The 13,671-nt window shown below is 45.0% G+C and overlaps 1 protein-coding gene across 3 annotated transcripts in view; it reads left to right on the top strand.

Annotated features, from left to right (window-relative positions):
• Positions 1-13,671, top strand: part of LOC119965023 (putative ammonium transporter 1) — a 161,248-nt gene that overhangs the window by 92,465 nt on the left and 55,112 nt on the right. For all 3 annotated transcript variants that reach the window (XM_038795228.1, XM_038795230.1, XM_038795231.1), the window contains 4 exons: positions 1,394-1,467; positions 3,003-3,128; positions 6,730-6,954; positions 13,176-13,314. In XM_038795228.1, the coding sequence (XP_038651156.1) occupies positions 1,394-1,467; positions 3,003-3,128; positions 6,730-6,954; positions 13,176-13,314 (564 nt within the window). The remainder of the gene's footprint in view (positions 1-1,393; positions 1,468-3,002; positions 3,129-6,729; positions 6,955-13,175; positions 13,315-13,671) is intronic.

Here is a 13,671-nt window from a genome sequence, read left to right as displayed (position 1 = left end):
TTGGCCAGCTGGCGGGATGGAGGGTCCCGCTGCTGGCGGGGGTGCGCCACAACAGAAAACGAGTATGAAGAGCCGGAGAATCCCGCCCACAGTTTTAGCTGGCTACTGATTTCCTTTTTTTGAGAAAGCTCCTTATTTTTCTCTAAAATCAAGAAAATCACAGTGTTTATCAACATTGTAAATAATTTTTGTGTGGCAGGCAAAATCTGTGCTTTGGAACTTTAATGATGTTTCCTGATTCTAGTGAGTCACTAGTACACTAATGTAAACGTGCCCAATTTTACAGGGTCAGCTTATTTGACTAACTGGCATAAACTCATTGCGCAGTTCTCTCAGGCTTTTGCCAGTGGAGCGTGTTCAGAATCTAGACAGCAGTTTAAATTTTAAATTAAGTGGCTACATATGGGATCAAATATTGTTTGATCTTTTATAAAGGAAATTAATTATGTTTACCAGGCTTTTCCAGAGCTGTGCGAAGTAATGGGTACAAGGCAAGAATGGGGTGAAAGAAAACCAACGGGGCAAAACATTCCATCCCATGGAAAACTAATGGAGACCAGTGCAGCACATGGAAAACAAAGTAGGCATGCTACTGCATGCGATCAGTTGGTTCCTTATTTTGTACTGTATTGCATCATCCTGAGGAAAATATACCTTTGCTTGCCAGGAGATGATGGCCTTGCTCAATGCTATTTCCAATACTTGGGTGCCATCCAGCATGCTCAGTATTCTTGGGATCCTAGCATCCAAAAGAAATCCTGTGCTGGATTCTCCATTGGTGGGTTCCTCCGTTGTGTTGGCAGTGCACCAACGGCCGCGTGTTGTCCGGCGGGGTGGGGTGGCCACAATGGGAAATCCCATTGGAAGGTGGCAGGAATGGAGAATCCTGCTGCCGGTGAGGGCGCGCTGCCCAGGAATACTCGGCTGGCGGACTGGAGAATCCTGCCCTCTGTGCTTTGGAAAGTTGAATTCCCATTTTCACAGGGATGGAGATGAACATGCTGCCCCACGCACACAAAGCCTTCGTTGATGGCCTGATGCATATATGGGCAGCCAAATGACTGATTTGGCATTTGTTATCGTGGCTTGGAATGATCCAAAGATGTGCCTGTTGACCTGTTGTCTGCAGATCACCTCCAAAACGTTGCCCATCTATGGAGTGGTTCATGAGTGAAACTGAGTTTGAGGCAGTAGGTGGTCATGGGGTAAGGACAAGAGAGCACATAACACGTGAGAAACATTGGTGCTGCCTACTCAAAAACTGCTGTTCCTTCTGAAGGAGTGAGAGTGAAATAGTGAGAGGAAAATTCTGCAATGTGTGTCTGGTTTATTATTCAAATACTCTGAGCACTAAGTTAATTAATAGTCACATTTTAAATTTGCTTTGTTATAGGATTTGTTTATCCAATTGTTTCTCGATCCTTTTGGCATCAGTCAGGTCTTTTTTATCTAATTCTTCCAGTTGAGGCAAGTAAAATGCTAAAGTCCTAAAATTTTAATGTACACGTAATTGTTAGGCCACTTGACAATTAGAAGATCATTTTATTTTAGGTTGCATTGTACAAATTAAAAATTACAAATTTTCACCACTTCAGCATCAAAAGTAGCAATGCTGTCCATGTGTGACATAGTCATAGAATCAGACAGCACAGAAAAGGCCCTTAGGCCCATCGCCTCTGCACTGGTCAAACACAACCATCTGACCATTGCAATCCCATTTTCCAGCTTTGACATCTGTTACGTATTGGATTCAGAACATTGTGTTGTTTGCTATGATTAATGATTTGCTATAATTAATTAGGGGCAGCAGGGTAGCATGGTGGTTAGCATAAATGCTTCACAGCTCCAGGGTCCCAGGTTCGATTCCCGGCTGGGTCACTGTCTGTGTGGAGTCTGCACGTCCTCCCCCTGTGTGCGTGGGCTTCCTCCGGGTGCTCCGGTTTCCTCCCACAGTCCAAAGATGTGCGGGTTAGGTGGATTGGCCATGCTAAATTGCCCGTAGTGTCCTAATAAAAAAGTAAGGTTAAGGGGGGGGGTTGTTGGGTTACAGGTATGGGGTGGATACGTGGGTTTGAGTAGGGTGATCATGGCTCGGCACAACATTGAGGGCCGAAGGGCCTGTTCTGTGCTGTACTGTTCTATGTTCTAATGCAATGTCGCCTGTTGATTTGGCTCCTGCTTGTTGGTGTAATTTAGGTAAACAAAACATGTAGAATTTTCACTTGCAGATGTACTGTGTTACGACACCCTGGGCTAGTGTATGGTCAATTCCAGCCCACTTGACCTGGAGTCACAATTGAATTAAGCAATAATACTCAAACAGAAATACCCAAAGTCTTTGGCCCTTGGCTGCCCTATAATTACAGTCACCAGGTTTGTAAATGTAAATACAGTTAACCTTTATTAATAAGAACTATAAAGAAATATGCAGCATATACAGATGGTTAACTGTTACCTAATTCCCCGCTTTAACTTGTTCCCCACCCTCTACATGAATCATTAATTGGTTTCAAGAGGAGACTGATATACTTCTCATGAAAAAAATCAGATTAAAGGGATTTGGGGAACCAGCAGGGAGGTGGATTTAAGATCAGCCATCATCTGATAGAATGGCAGAGCAGGCTGGAAGGGCTGAATAACCTACTTCTACTCCTAATTCCTATGTTCCTATGTAGCAATTAGACAAAATCACAATTTCCTCTTTATTGGCAAGCTAAATGTTTAAACTGCGTGCAGCATAATTGGGCATGGTTTTTATATAATGGTAGCCTATTCAAATTGTGACGATGACTCCTATCAAATAATCCAATATAGCTTATTGAACTGCAGATGTGCCCAGAACCATGGGCCAGTGCAATTTATGTTGTATCATTATCAGAAAATCAGGCTTCAAGTGTTTTCTTATGCTTTTACCTTCCACTGTCAAGATCTTTGAAATAACTTGTATATTCTATAAGTACCACAATATATCCTTAACTAGTTGATCCATTTTATTTTTTAAGGATTATGCTGGAAGTGGAGTGGTATTCTTAGTTGGGGGCACAGCAGCACTGATTGCATCAGTTGTCACAAATGCGCATGTTGCCCGCAGTACAACACCTATCACCAATCAAGGCTATAGTTTACCTGTAAGTCAAGGAAAAGTTATACATTTTTAAAAGCTGAAATTGTTGGGAACATGAACATTAGAAGTTAAATCTATTTAACTTACTGTATTTAAAGGTCCTTATTTGCTTCATGTTTTTACCTTCCAACCCTCTTGGATTACTCTGTGGTGGAGTATTATTTGATCATATCCCAATTCCCTTGGGATAAATAAAGCCAGTGGTTTTAACGGCATGGGCCAATTCCTGAAGGACCTGATGCAAGGATCATCTCCGATTCAGATGGTAAATCTTGATCTGTTAACTTTGAGTTCCTAACAAAGAAGGAAAAAGGTGAAGAGGAGATTTGAAATGAAATGAAATGAATGAAAATCGCTTATTGTCACAAGTAGACTTCAATGAAGTTACTGTGAAAAGCCCCTGACAGAGGTATTCAAAATCAGGAGAGTAGATGGGGGAAACTGTTCCATTGGCAGAAGGTACAAGCACCAGATAAAAGAAGAGTAAATGGCAAAAGAAGCATTGGCGACATGAGGAAATGGTTAGGATCTGTAATGCACTGCCTGAGAGCATGGTAGAGGCACATTCAATTGAGGCTTTCAAAGGGATATTTGAGTATTTGAAAAAAAAATTGCAGGGCTATATGGTGAAGACAGGGGCGTGGCATTAAAGAGGTAAATTGTTTTTTTGGAGAGCCAGCACAGACATGACATGCCAAATGGCTTCCTTCTGTACTGTGACCATTCTGTGTCAGCAGAAATTCCGTTGGGCGCACACCCAGTCAGCTTCTGCAACTTAGATGGAAATTCTAGATAGACCATAAATGAAAATTCCAGCAAAGCCACAGGCCCTGATGTTCATTCCACTATCCATGTCAGAATAAAGACAAGAGATTTAAAAATGGCAGATGGGATCTGATTCTAGGATTCTTGCCCTCGTTCCCACCATGCTGGATTTTATGGCTCAAGGAAAAAATAATGGGTAGTAAGCTCGTATTCCGTAATCATGCTTGCTGACTCTACCCACTATTTTCATAGAGTGGGGACTATTTTGATAGATGATTTGCTTCACAGAATATCGGGCTGGATTCTCCACCGGCGGGATGCTCCATTTTGCCGGCAGCCCCAGGGTTTCCCGATGGCGTGGTGCTGCCCCACAATGGGAAACCCCATTGATCAGCCGGCGTAACGGAGCATCCCACTGGCGTGCTGAAACATAAATATGGCGCGGCGGGATGGAGAATCCTGCTCCAGAGGTGTTGCGAACTATGGGGAAACCCAAGTCCCAAATGGGGAAGAGAGAAAAGTCACCTACGCCTGGAATTGCGTGACATGTAGCACAGTGGTTAGCACTATTGCTTCACAGCGCCAGGGTCCCAGGTTCGATTCAGGCTTGGGTCACTGTCTGTGTGGAGTCTGATGTTTTCTCCATGTCTGCGTGGGTTTCCTCCCGCTTTTCCGGTTTCCACCCACAAGTCCCGAAAGACGTGCTGTTAGGTAATTTGGACATTCTGAATTATCTCTCCGCGTACCCAAACAGGCGCGGAATGTGGCAACTAGAGGCTTTTCACAGTAACTTAATTGAAGTGTTACAAAATAAGAACTAGGAGCAGAAGTAGACCGTCCGGCCCTTCGAGCCTGCTCCGCCATTCTATAAGATGGCTGATCTATTCGTGGTCTCAGACCACTTACCCGCATTCTCGCCATATCCTGTAATTCCTTTATTTTTCAAAAAAACATCTACCCTATCTTTAAATATATTCAATGAAGTAGCGTTTACTACTCCTTTCGGTAGGGAATTCCATACTTTAACCACCCTCTGAGTGAAGAAGTTCCTCCTTGATTCAGTCCTAAATCTGCTCCCCCTAATCTTGAGGCTATGCCCTCTTGTCCTACTTTCACCTACCAGTGGAAACATCCTTTCTACTTGTATCTTATCCATTCCCTTCAAAATTTTATATGTTTCTATTAGATCCCCCCTCAACCTTCTGAATTCCAGTGAATATAATCCCAATCTACTCAGCCTCTCCTCATACGATAACCCCCTCAACTCCGGGATCAGCCCAGTGAACCTCCTCTGCACCCCCTCTAGTGCTAGCACATCCTTTCTCACGTGTTTTACTCCAGTGATTAATTATAATAATCTGTCCTGCAGACAAAAGTAAGAAGTCTTACAACACCAGGTTAAAGTCCAACAGATTTGTTTCGAATGACTAGCTTTCGGAGCGCAGCTTAACAGGCGCCGGAATGTGGCAACGAGGGACTTTTCACAGTAACTTCATTTGAAGCCTACTTGTGACAATAAGCGATTTTCATTTCATTTAATTTCACCTGATGAAGGAGCTGCGATCTGAAAGCTAGTGATTCAAAACAAACCTGTTGGACTTTAAGCTGGTGTTGTGAGATTTCTTATTGTGCCCAGCCCAGTTAAGTGATATTCATTTTTGAATGGGATTTACGGATTACCTTTTTTCAGTTTGAAGTGTATTTGGATATTACAGTTTAATTAGATTGTTGGATGTTTATATCTTTAAATTTCCATTTCAAATATTCCCTGAGCTCTGCCAATGGTACATACTGATTGGGCTATATGGAGAATACGATAAAAAGATATGGAGTGGAAATGGAATTTATAGGGGGCATGGAGTGGGAATGGAAGATATGGAAGTGGCAGGCGTTATGGAAGGTATGGTGTATGAAGATGACGTGGGGGGTATTGACTATGGTGGTTCGTCCTTATTGCCTTGCCCTATGTTTGTGGATTGATGCCCATTAAGGTATGTGTAACTAATTGTCTCTCTCTAGTGGAAAGAGATGTCTGTGGTCCTTTGTGCCCCACAGCTAATTACCTAATCTTGTGGGTTCTTGAGTCTGATATTGGACCCTGAAATAAAAAAATTAATTCCCCCATATAGGCATGACTCAATTTGATCCAAAATGGGGGAAGCACGGGCAGCACGGTAGAATAGTGGTTAGCACAATTGCTTCACAGCTCCAGGGTCCCAGGTTCGATTCCCGGCTTGGGTCACTGTCTGCACATTCTCCCCGTGTGTGCGTGGGTTTCCTCCGGGTGCTCCGGTTTCCTCCCACAGTCCAAAGATGTGCAGGTTAGGTGGATTGGCCATGATAAATTGCCCTTAGTGTCCAAAATTGCCCTTAGTGTTCGGTGGGGTTGCTGGGTTATGGGGATAGGGTGGAGGTGTGGACTTGGGTAGGGTGCTCTTTCCAAGAGCTGGTGCAGACTCGATGGGCTGAATGGCCTCCTTCTGCACTGTAAATTCTATGATATAAGCACTCCTCAATTTGATCCAAAATTTGTAATTTTCTTCCTATGTTAAGAAATTTTCTGTCAATTATAAAGCCTCTTCCATCATAAGGGATAATTATAAAGTGAAATGTAAAGTAAAAGACAAGGGGCTGGATTCTCCGCTCTGCCGCTCCACATTTCTGTTTCACCTCGCCGGCGGGATGCTCTGTTACGCCGGCTGGTCAATGGAGTTTCCCATTGTGAGGCAACCCCATGCCGTCGGGAAACCACCAGGCTTCCGGCCAAACGGAGCATTCCGCCAGCGGAGAATCCAGCCCAAGATGTACATATCTGGTGACTTGTTCCTTTTTTTTTAAAGCTTGCAGTTCTTGGAACTTTTATGCAAATAATTGGCTCCTTAGGCTTTGTTGTTGGTGCACAAGGTCACATTACAGAGTCTGGAGATGGTCAGTTGGCCAGTCTTGCTGTGGTCAATACTCTGCTATCAACAGGATCTGCCGGTCTATATGGTTTGTTTTTCCTGAGAATGAGGAGAGACACCTACAGTATGCCACGATTTATTAATTCAGCACTAACTGGAATGGTAAGTATTTATATGTTTCAACTGAGACAAACATATTCATTACGTGGTGTGTAGAATGTACAGGGCTAACAAAGACCAAAATAAGCAAAACATAGATCATAGAATTTACAGTGCAAAAGGAGGCCATTCAGCCCATTGGGTCTGCACCGCCCCTTTGAAATACCACCCTACTTAAGCCCACGCCTGCACCCTATCCCTGGAACCCAATAACCCCACCTAACCTCTTTGGACACTTTAGCAATTTAGCATGGCCAATCCACCTAACCTGCACATCTTTTGACTGTGGGAGGAAACCGGAGTACCTGGACGAAACCCACACAGACACGGGGGGACGTGCAGACTCCGCACAGACAGTGACTCAGCTGAGAATCAAACCTGGGATCCTGCCGCTGTGAAGCAACTGTGCTGCCCCTTTTTTTTTTCAGTTTTATTTACAAGAACATGGGTACATTTTTCCCGAACCACAAAAAATCAACCCAGGAAGGCACAAAAATGTTGAACTCGCTTTGTAGAATGAAGGTGAGACTGCAGAACAGGAATGAAAGACCCTTTATCCTACAGGAGATCAAATTATTACATTGGTCTCTCAAAGCTCTTTTTATGACAGACATAGCAAACAGTTGCTCTTCTAAGAAGTTAAGTGTGTGCAGTAGAGCTGGAAAGAGAGCAGCACCTCAATATTCTATTTCTCAAACCTCTCCATGCCCTTTTCTACCAAATATTTATCCCAACACCCCCTGGAACGTGATGACGTTATCACCTCCACAACTCTTTCAAGGTACATTGTTCCTTTCCTCTTTTCGCCTTCAACCATCTCCCCCCCCACCCCTCTCCCACCCACAGAATTATAGAGCTTGTGATATCAAATGTCAGACAATTTACAGTTTTGCATCTTAAATTTCTCAATAAAGATCTGTCTAACCTTTGCAGTAAAAACTGAAGTTTTTCCTCCTGGCCCAGATTCTTAATCCAAAGTATCAGTTTAGTTCTCCATCATAGATCCTTCTCCAGTGCCAAACTGTCCCCAATGTAGAATGATTATTATGAGTGGAAGCAGATGGTACCAGATCAATGATTTTTACAAGTTCATCCACACAAACTATCTCTCCTGTCTTCCACCTGACAATTGTATTCCTCACTGCTGCCATACTTGCTAAATGGACCTGTTTCCTCCACTTTGTGTTGTATAGATTATTACAAATAGATCTACATTCACAATTGCTTTCCTGTCTCAGCAGTTTGCATCTATTCACATGGAACATTGTCAAATACTTGTCAGCTAGGCTTCCTAATTCTTCTCTGTGGGCTGGATTCTCCGACCCCCCCCCCCCCCCCCCCCCGGGCCGGGTTGGAGAATCGCCGGGGGGCAGCGTGAATCCCGTCCCCGCTGGCCGCCGAATTCTCCGGCACCAGATATTCGGCGGGGGCGGGAGTCGCGGCATACCGGTCAGTTGCCCCCCCCCCCGGCGATTCTCTGGCCCACGATGGGCCGAAGTCCCGCTGGTGTCCTGTCCCGCCGGCGTGAATCAAACCACCTCCCTTACTGGAGGCGCGGGCGGGCTCCGGGGTCCTGGGGGAGACGCGGGGCGATATCTGGCCCTGGGGGGGTGCCCCCACGGTGGCCTGGCCCACGATCGGGGCCCACCGATCCGCGGGCGGGCCTGTGCCGTGGGGGCACTCTTTTCCTTACGCGTTGGCCATAGCCTCCGCGATGGTCGGCGCGAAGGTGAACCCGCCCCGGGCATGCACGGACTTCTGCCGGCCGGCGAAGACCCTTCGGCCCCGGCTGGCGTGGCGCCAAAGGCCTTCCACGCCAGCCGGCAGGACAGGAACCACTCCGGCGCGGGCCTAGCCCCTCAAGGTGAGGGCTTGGCCCCTGACACCTTTGGGGCAGGTCCGACGCCGGAGTGGTTCACGTCACTCCATCCCGCTGGGACCCCCCCCCCGCCCCGCCGGGTAGGGGAAAATCCAGCCCTGTATCTGTATCTCAGAAGTTGGTTCACTTATGTTTTTGGTAAATAATACCACTCCCCTCTTCCACTTTGGTACTTTGGCTGTGGCCTCTTCCGGCAATAACTTGCATTTATGTTGTGTCTTTAACACAATAATCCCAAGGTACTTTGTAGACGTACAATCAAGCAAAATCAGATGCAGAGCTAAAATAAGAGACACCATGAGCGGAATTCTCTGATAATGGGGCTATATTCCCACGCCGGCGAGCAAACGGACGCAACTCACTCTGGACTTCTTTCTAGAAAGTCCAGAGTGATTCTCTATTTTGAAAGGGGCTACCAGGGCCCCGGAGTAGTCCACGCAGCTCCGGCTGCCGATACGGGGCCCTGCACTTCCGGCCGCAGGTCCTTGCATGCGTGCGGCGGCCCTGCACAGTGTGCGGCCCCCACAATATAGGTGCCCCCCTCCAGATCACACGTGCCCACTGATCGGTGGCCCCCGATCGCGAGCTTGGCCGTCCTGGAGATCCCCCCGGTGATGGATCCCCCCGCCCCCCATCAGGGCGGACTGTGTCCGCAGTCGCCACTCCGAGCGCCCGCCGGGTGGAACCATGAGTGAACCACGCTGGTGGGAACTCGGGCAGATGTCGGCGGAGAATCGCTGCGGGGACCTCTTTCAAGGGCCGCCGACCGGCGCCGTGTCGACCACGCACGCGCGACTGCCGCCGATTTTCCGGTCCATGGAGAATCGCGGGAAGATGTCGGACCCGATTACGGGTCTGATGCCCCATTCTCCGCCCCTATGCCGAGCGCGAATTCGGTGCGGAGGCTCGGAGAATCCCGGCCCATATTCCTGAAAGGAACCCAGGCAGCTGCGGCTTCATCCCACTCTAAACTTGGCTCCGGGAAATGTCTTGGAGACCCCAAGCAGCATCGGCACCAAGATTCAGTGATGCATCTCTGGAAGCACTGCTGAATGCAGTGGAGGGATGTCCTCTACCCCAAGGATGGATGGAGGAGGCCTAACCGACTCACCAACCCTGCATGGGAGGCAGTCACTAGGGTGGTGAGTCCAAACTATATATGCCAGAGGACAGGAAAAGGGTGAACAACCTCATCTTCGCTGCCTTAGTCCTATATTCCTTCATAACGGTTGCGAACATAAAAACTATCGGCCACTGTTTTAATATTAACAATTGGTTGAGCATCAATTGCCGTTTGCAGAAACAAGTTGCAAGATTCCAACACTCTTTGCTTTCCACCCCTGAAAGGGCAACATTATTTTTTTAGGCAATGCTCCTTAGTTTTAAACTCCCCCAACTAATGGAAGTTACTTCTTTCAACCTATCCTATCTGTTCCCCGTTATATTTGGAAAATTTTGAGTAAATTGCCATTCTCAATTCCAGGGAATACAATAATCTCTCACAGCAGTTTAATTCTTGGAGTCCATGTACCATTCTGGTAAATCTTCACTATGCACTCCCTCCATGGTCACTATTTCCTTCCTAAGATGTGGTGCACAGAACTGCTCATAGTACTCCTGGTGAGCTCTAACTATGTCTTTGTATAGGCGAAGCATGACTTCTGCTCCTTTGAATTCTGTTCCTCGACATATTAAGGCCAGCATTCAAATAGCCTTTTTGATCATTTTCTGTAACTGCCCATACCATTTTAATCATCTGTGTACATGGACATCCAAGTCTCTTTGGACTTCCCCTGTTTCTAGTTTTGCACCATTTAGAAAGTAACTGAAGTGGAAAACTAGAGAATGACCATGGATATGGTTTATATGACTCTCCAGAGGATATTTAATACACTTCCATATAAGAGACTGAGCTGATATTAAAGTTTATGGAATCCAAGACCTGGTTAGATTGGTTGGGCAATTGAAGCCAAGAGTAGGGATAATGGGTAGGTACTTGGGTTCAAATGAAGTAACTAGTGATGTCACATATGGATCTGTGCTGGAGGGAGTGCATAGTGAAAACATATCAGAATAAACTGCAAGACGATGTGATTTTATTCCCTGGAATTTGGAAAGTTAAGTGGCAGCTAGTCACTTACTAATAACTTAAATAACACAATAGAGTGCCAGATGAGACAAAGATTGGTGATATAGTAAGAAGTGTGGTTGGAAGTATTGATAGATAATGTGAAACTGCACCAAATCGATTTCAACTCAGGTGATGTTTTGGAACAAAATAGGACAGATCGCAGTGTTATTTAAATGTTGAGCAACTAGAAACAGTGGATGTCCAAAGAGGTCTGAGTACCTTTTGTGTACAGATTATGTCATCACCTGGGTAAGCAGACCATGGGACACTAATGAAACCTTAAGCATGTCATAGGACACTTATGAGACTGGGGGATTAATACTCCCAAAGGGGAATACACGCTTCCCCCACTGAGGAGGACACACATCCTGTGTAAAATCAGAGGGCCATGAACTGTGAAGGCTCCTTGTAGTAAGAGTAACTGCTCTGTACTCTTGTTCTGTTGCATTAAACCTTTTTCTTTTGACTCAACCTGTTTGGCTCCGTATGGACTCCTTTCCGGACTTTATAATAAATTATGGAAATGTTTTAATAGGGTAAAAACAAATCAAAAAGATGAATGGAATGTTATTCTTTGTAACTAAAATACAAAGAGCAGGAAGTTTCCATTAACTGTACAAACCCTTATTTAGACATTCCAACTGTTCGCTGGTGGTGGATTCTCTGGTCCTCCTGGCAGCCACTGGGAATTCGCATTGACAGCAGCGGGAGTAAAAAGTTCCGCTGCCAACAAATGGCGCATCCCTCCTGCCGCCGAGAAACATGCACCTGGGAGACTGGAGAATCCCGCCCCACATCTGGAGTATTGTCTACAGTTCTGGATGCCACATATTAAGAAAGGATTTGTAGCTTTGGAAGGGGTGCAGGGACCCCAAGGGTTAGTTTATGATGAGAGATGATGTAAACTCGGCTTGAATTCTCTGGAATGTAGATAACTAGGAAGGATAACTTGATCGAGATCGTTAGGATTTTGAAAGGAATTGAGTGGATCGATAGAGACAATTTCTGCTGGTGAAGAAATCTAAGAAAAGAGGATATAACCTTAAAAGCAAAGCCAATCCATTAAGGAGAGAATTTAGGAAACACTCCTTGCACAAAGGATGGTAGAACTGTGAAATTCTCCCCAAAGGAATCTATAGATGCTAGCTCAATTAATAATTTAAAATCAAATGTCAATTTTTGCTAGCCAGATGTATAGATTAATATGCAGACAAGGTGCCTAAATGGGACTCAGATGCCAATCGGCCCTGAGCTCAGTGAGTGATGGGACAGGTTCAAGGTGCTGAATGGCCTACTCATGCTCCTATGTAGCAGGCTGCCCACATCTTTCCTCTCTCCCTGTCCTTAGTGGGGCCTATGCCAACATTCAAAATTAGTTTGGATGGATGGATGAAGAATACAGAAATTGTCAATTTTCCTCTGCATGCTACTGGTCTACTTTAATAAGACATGACTCAACTTTAGCATGTTGACATGTAGTTATAACAAGTAATTAGGAAGACAAATGGAATGTTGGCCTTTATTGCAAGGGAGAATGGAGTATAAAAGTAGGCAAGTCTTGCTAAACTGTCCAAGACATTGGTGAGATCACAACTGGGGTACTGTCTACAGTCTTTTTCTCCTTACTTAAGGAGGGATATACTTGCATGGAGGCAGTTCAGTGAAGGTTAACTAAGCTGATTCCTGGCATGAAGTCTTATGAGGAAAGGTTGAGCAAGTTGGCTCTAAAGGTATCAGAGCTCAGAGGAAATAGAGGCTCTTATTGAAGAATGTTAAACTTGAGAGAGCTTCACAAGGTAGATGCTGGGAAGGATGTTTCCCCTCGTGGGGAAATCTCAACCAACGGATGTAGTTTCTGAATAAAGGGTCATCAATTTAAGATGGCGATCAGGAGGAATTTCTTCTATCAGCGGGTCGTGAATCTTTGCAATTCACTACCCTAGATCCATTGTCTTGATGAATAGTGTAACAGGCTCAAGGAGTTGTAAGACTGGCTCCTGCTCTTATATTTTAGTTCTGACAAAACATAATAACACATCAGCCAGCAGGCCAACATACCCCAGCAGTCTGCTAACTAAGACCGGTTCCATGTTTTAAATCATGAGCTGTGCCATGTTTATGGTATAACACAAGCATTTTTAAGTTTTTCTAAATGCATGCATTGTGCACAATATTTATCCACCCATTAATTATTGTTTGCTTTGCTTTTGTCAGGTAGCGGTTTGTGGAGGTGCCAACAAGTACATGCCTGCACTGGCAGTAATGTGTGGGGCCTCAGCATCTCTATTATATATGGCACTTGAACATTTATGCACAGTTGCCAAGATTGATGACTCAACAGATACTATTGCCAGTAAGGTTCTTCACAAACGAATGCAGTATTATTTAGTAAGGGATTCTATTAATTTATTACTTTTCTTGACCTCAGCATGTCCCAAAATACTTTACAGCCATGTAAGTACTTTTTGCGAAGTAGTCACTAAATTAGAAAAAAGCAACAATCAATGTGCATACAGAAAGATCCCACAAACAGTGTTGTGATAATGATCACAGAATCTGTTTGAATAATGTTGATTGAAGGATAAATTTTGACCAGGAAATTGATCAGGTTCTCCTGATTCTACTCAATAGATTAATGGAAAACCTTTTTGCTCCCTGTATACGGGATTTCTGTTAATCTTCTATTCCAGAGCAGTCAATTGTGGGACCC

Source organism: Scyliorhinus canicula, chromosome 4 (genome assembly GCF_902713615.1).
Source record: "Scyliorhinus canicula chromosome 4, sScyCan1.1, whole genome shotgun sequence".
Lineage (NCBI taxonomy): Eukaryota > Metazoa > Chordata > Chondrichthyes > Carcharhiniformes > Scyliorhinidae > Scyliorhinus > Scyliorhinus canicula.
The sequence above is the reverse complement of the archived record's forward strand: the minus strand, read 5'-3'. Positions and strand labels throughout refer to the sequence as shown.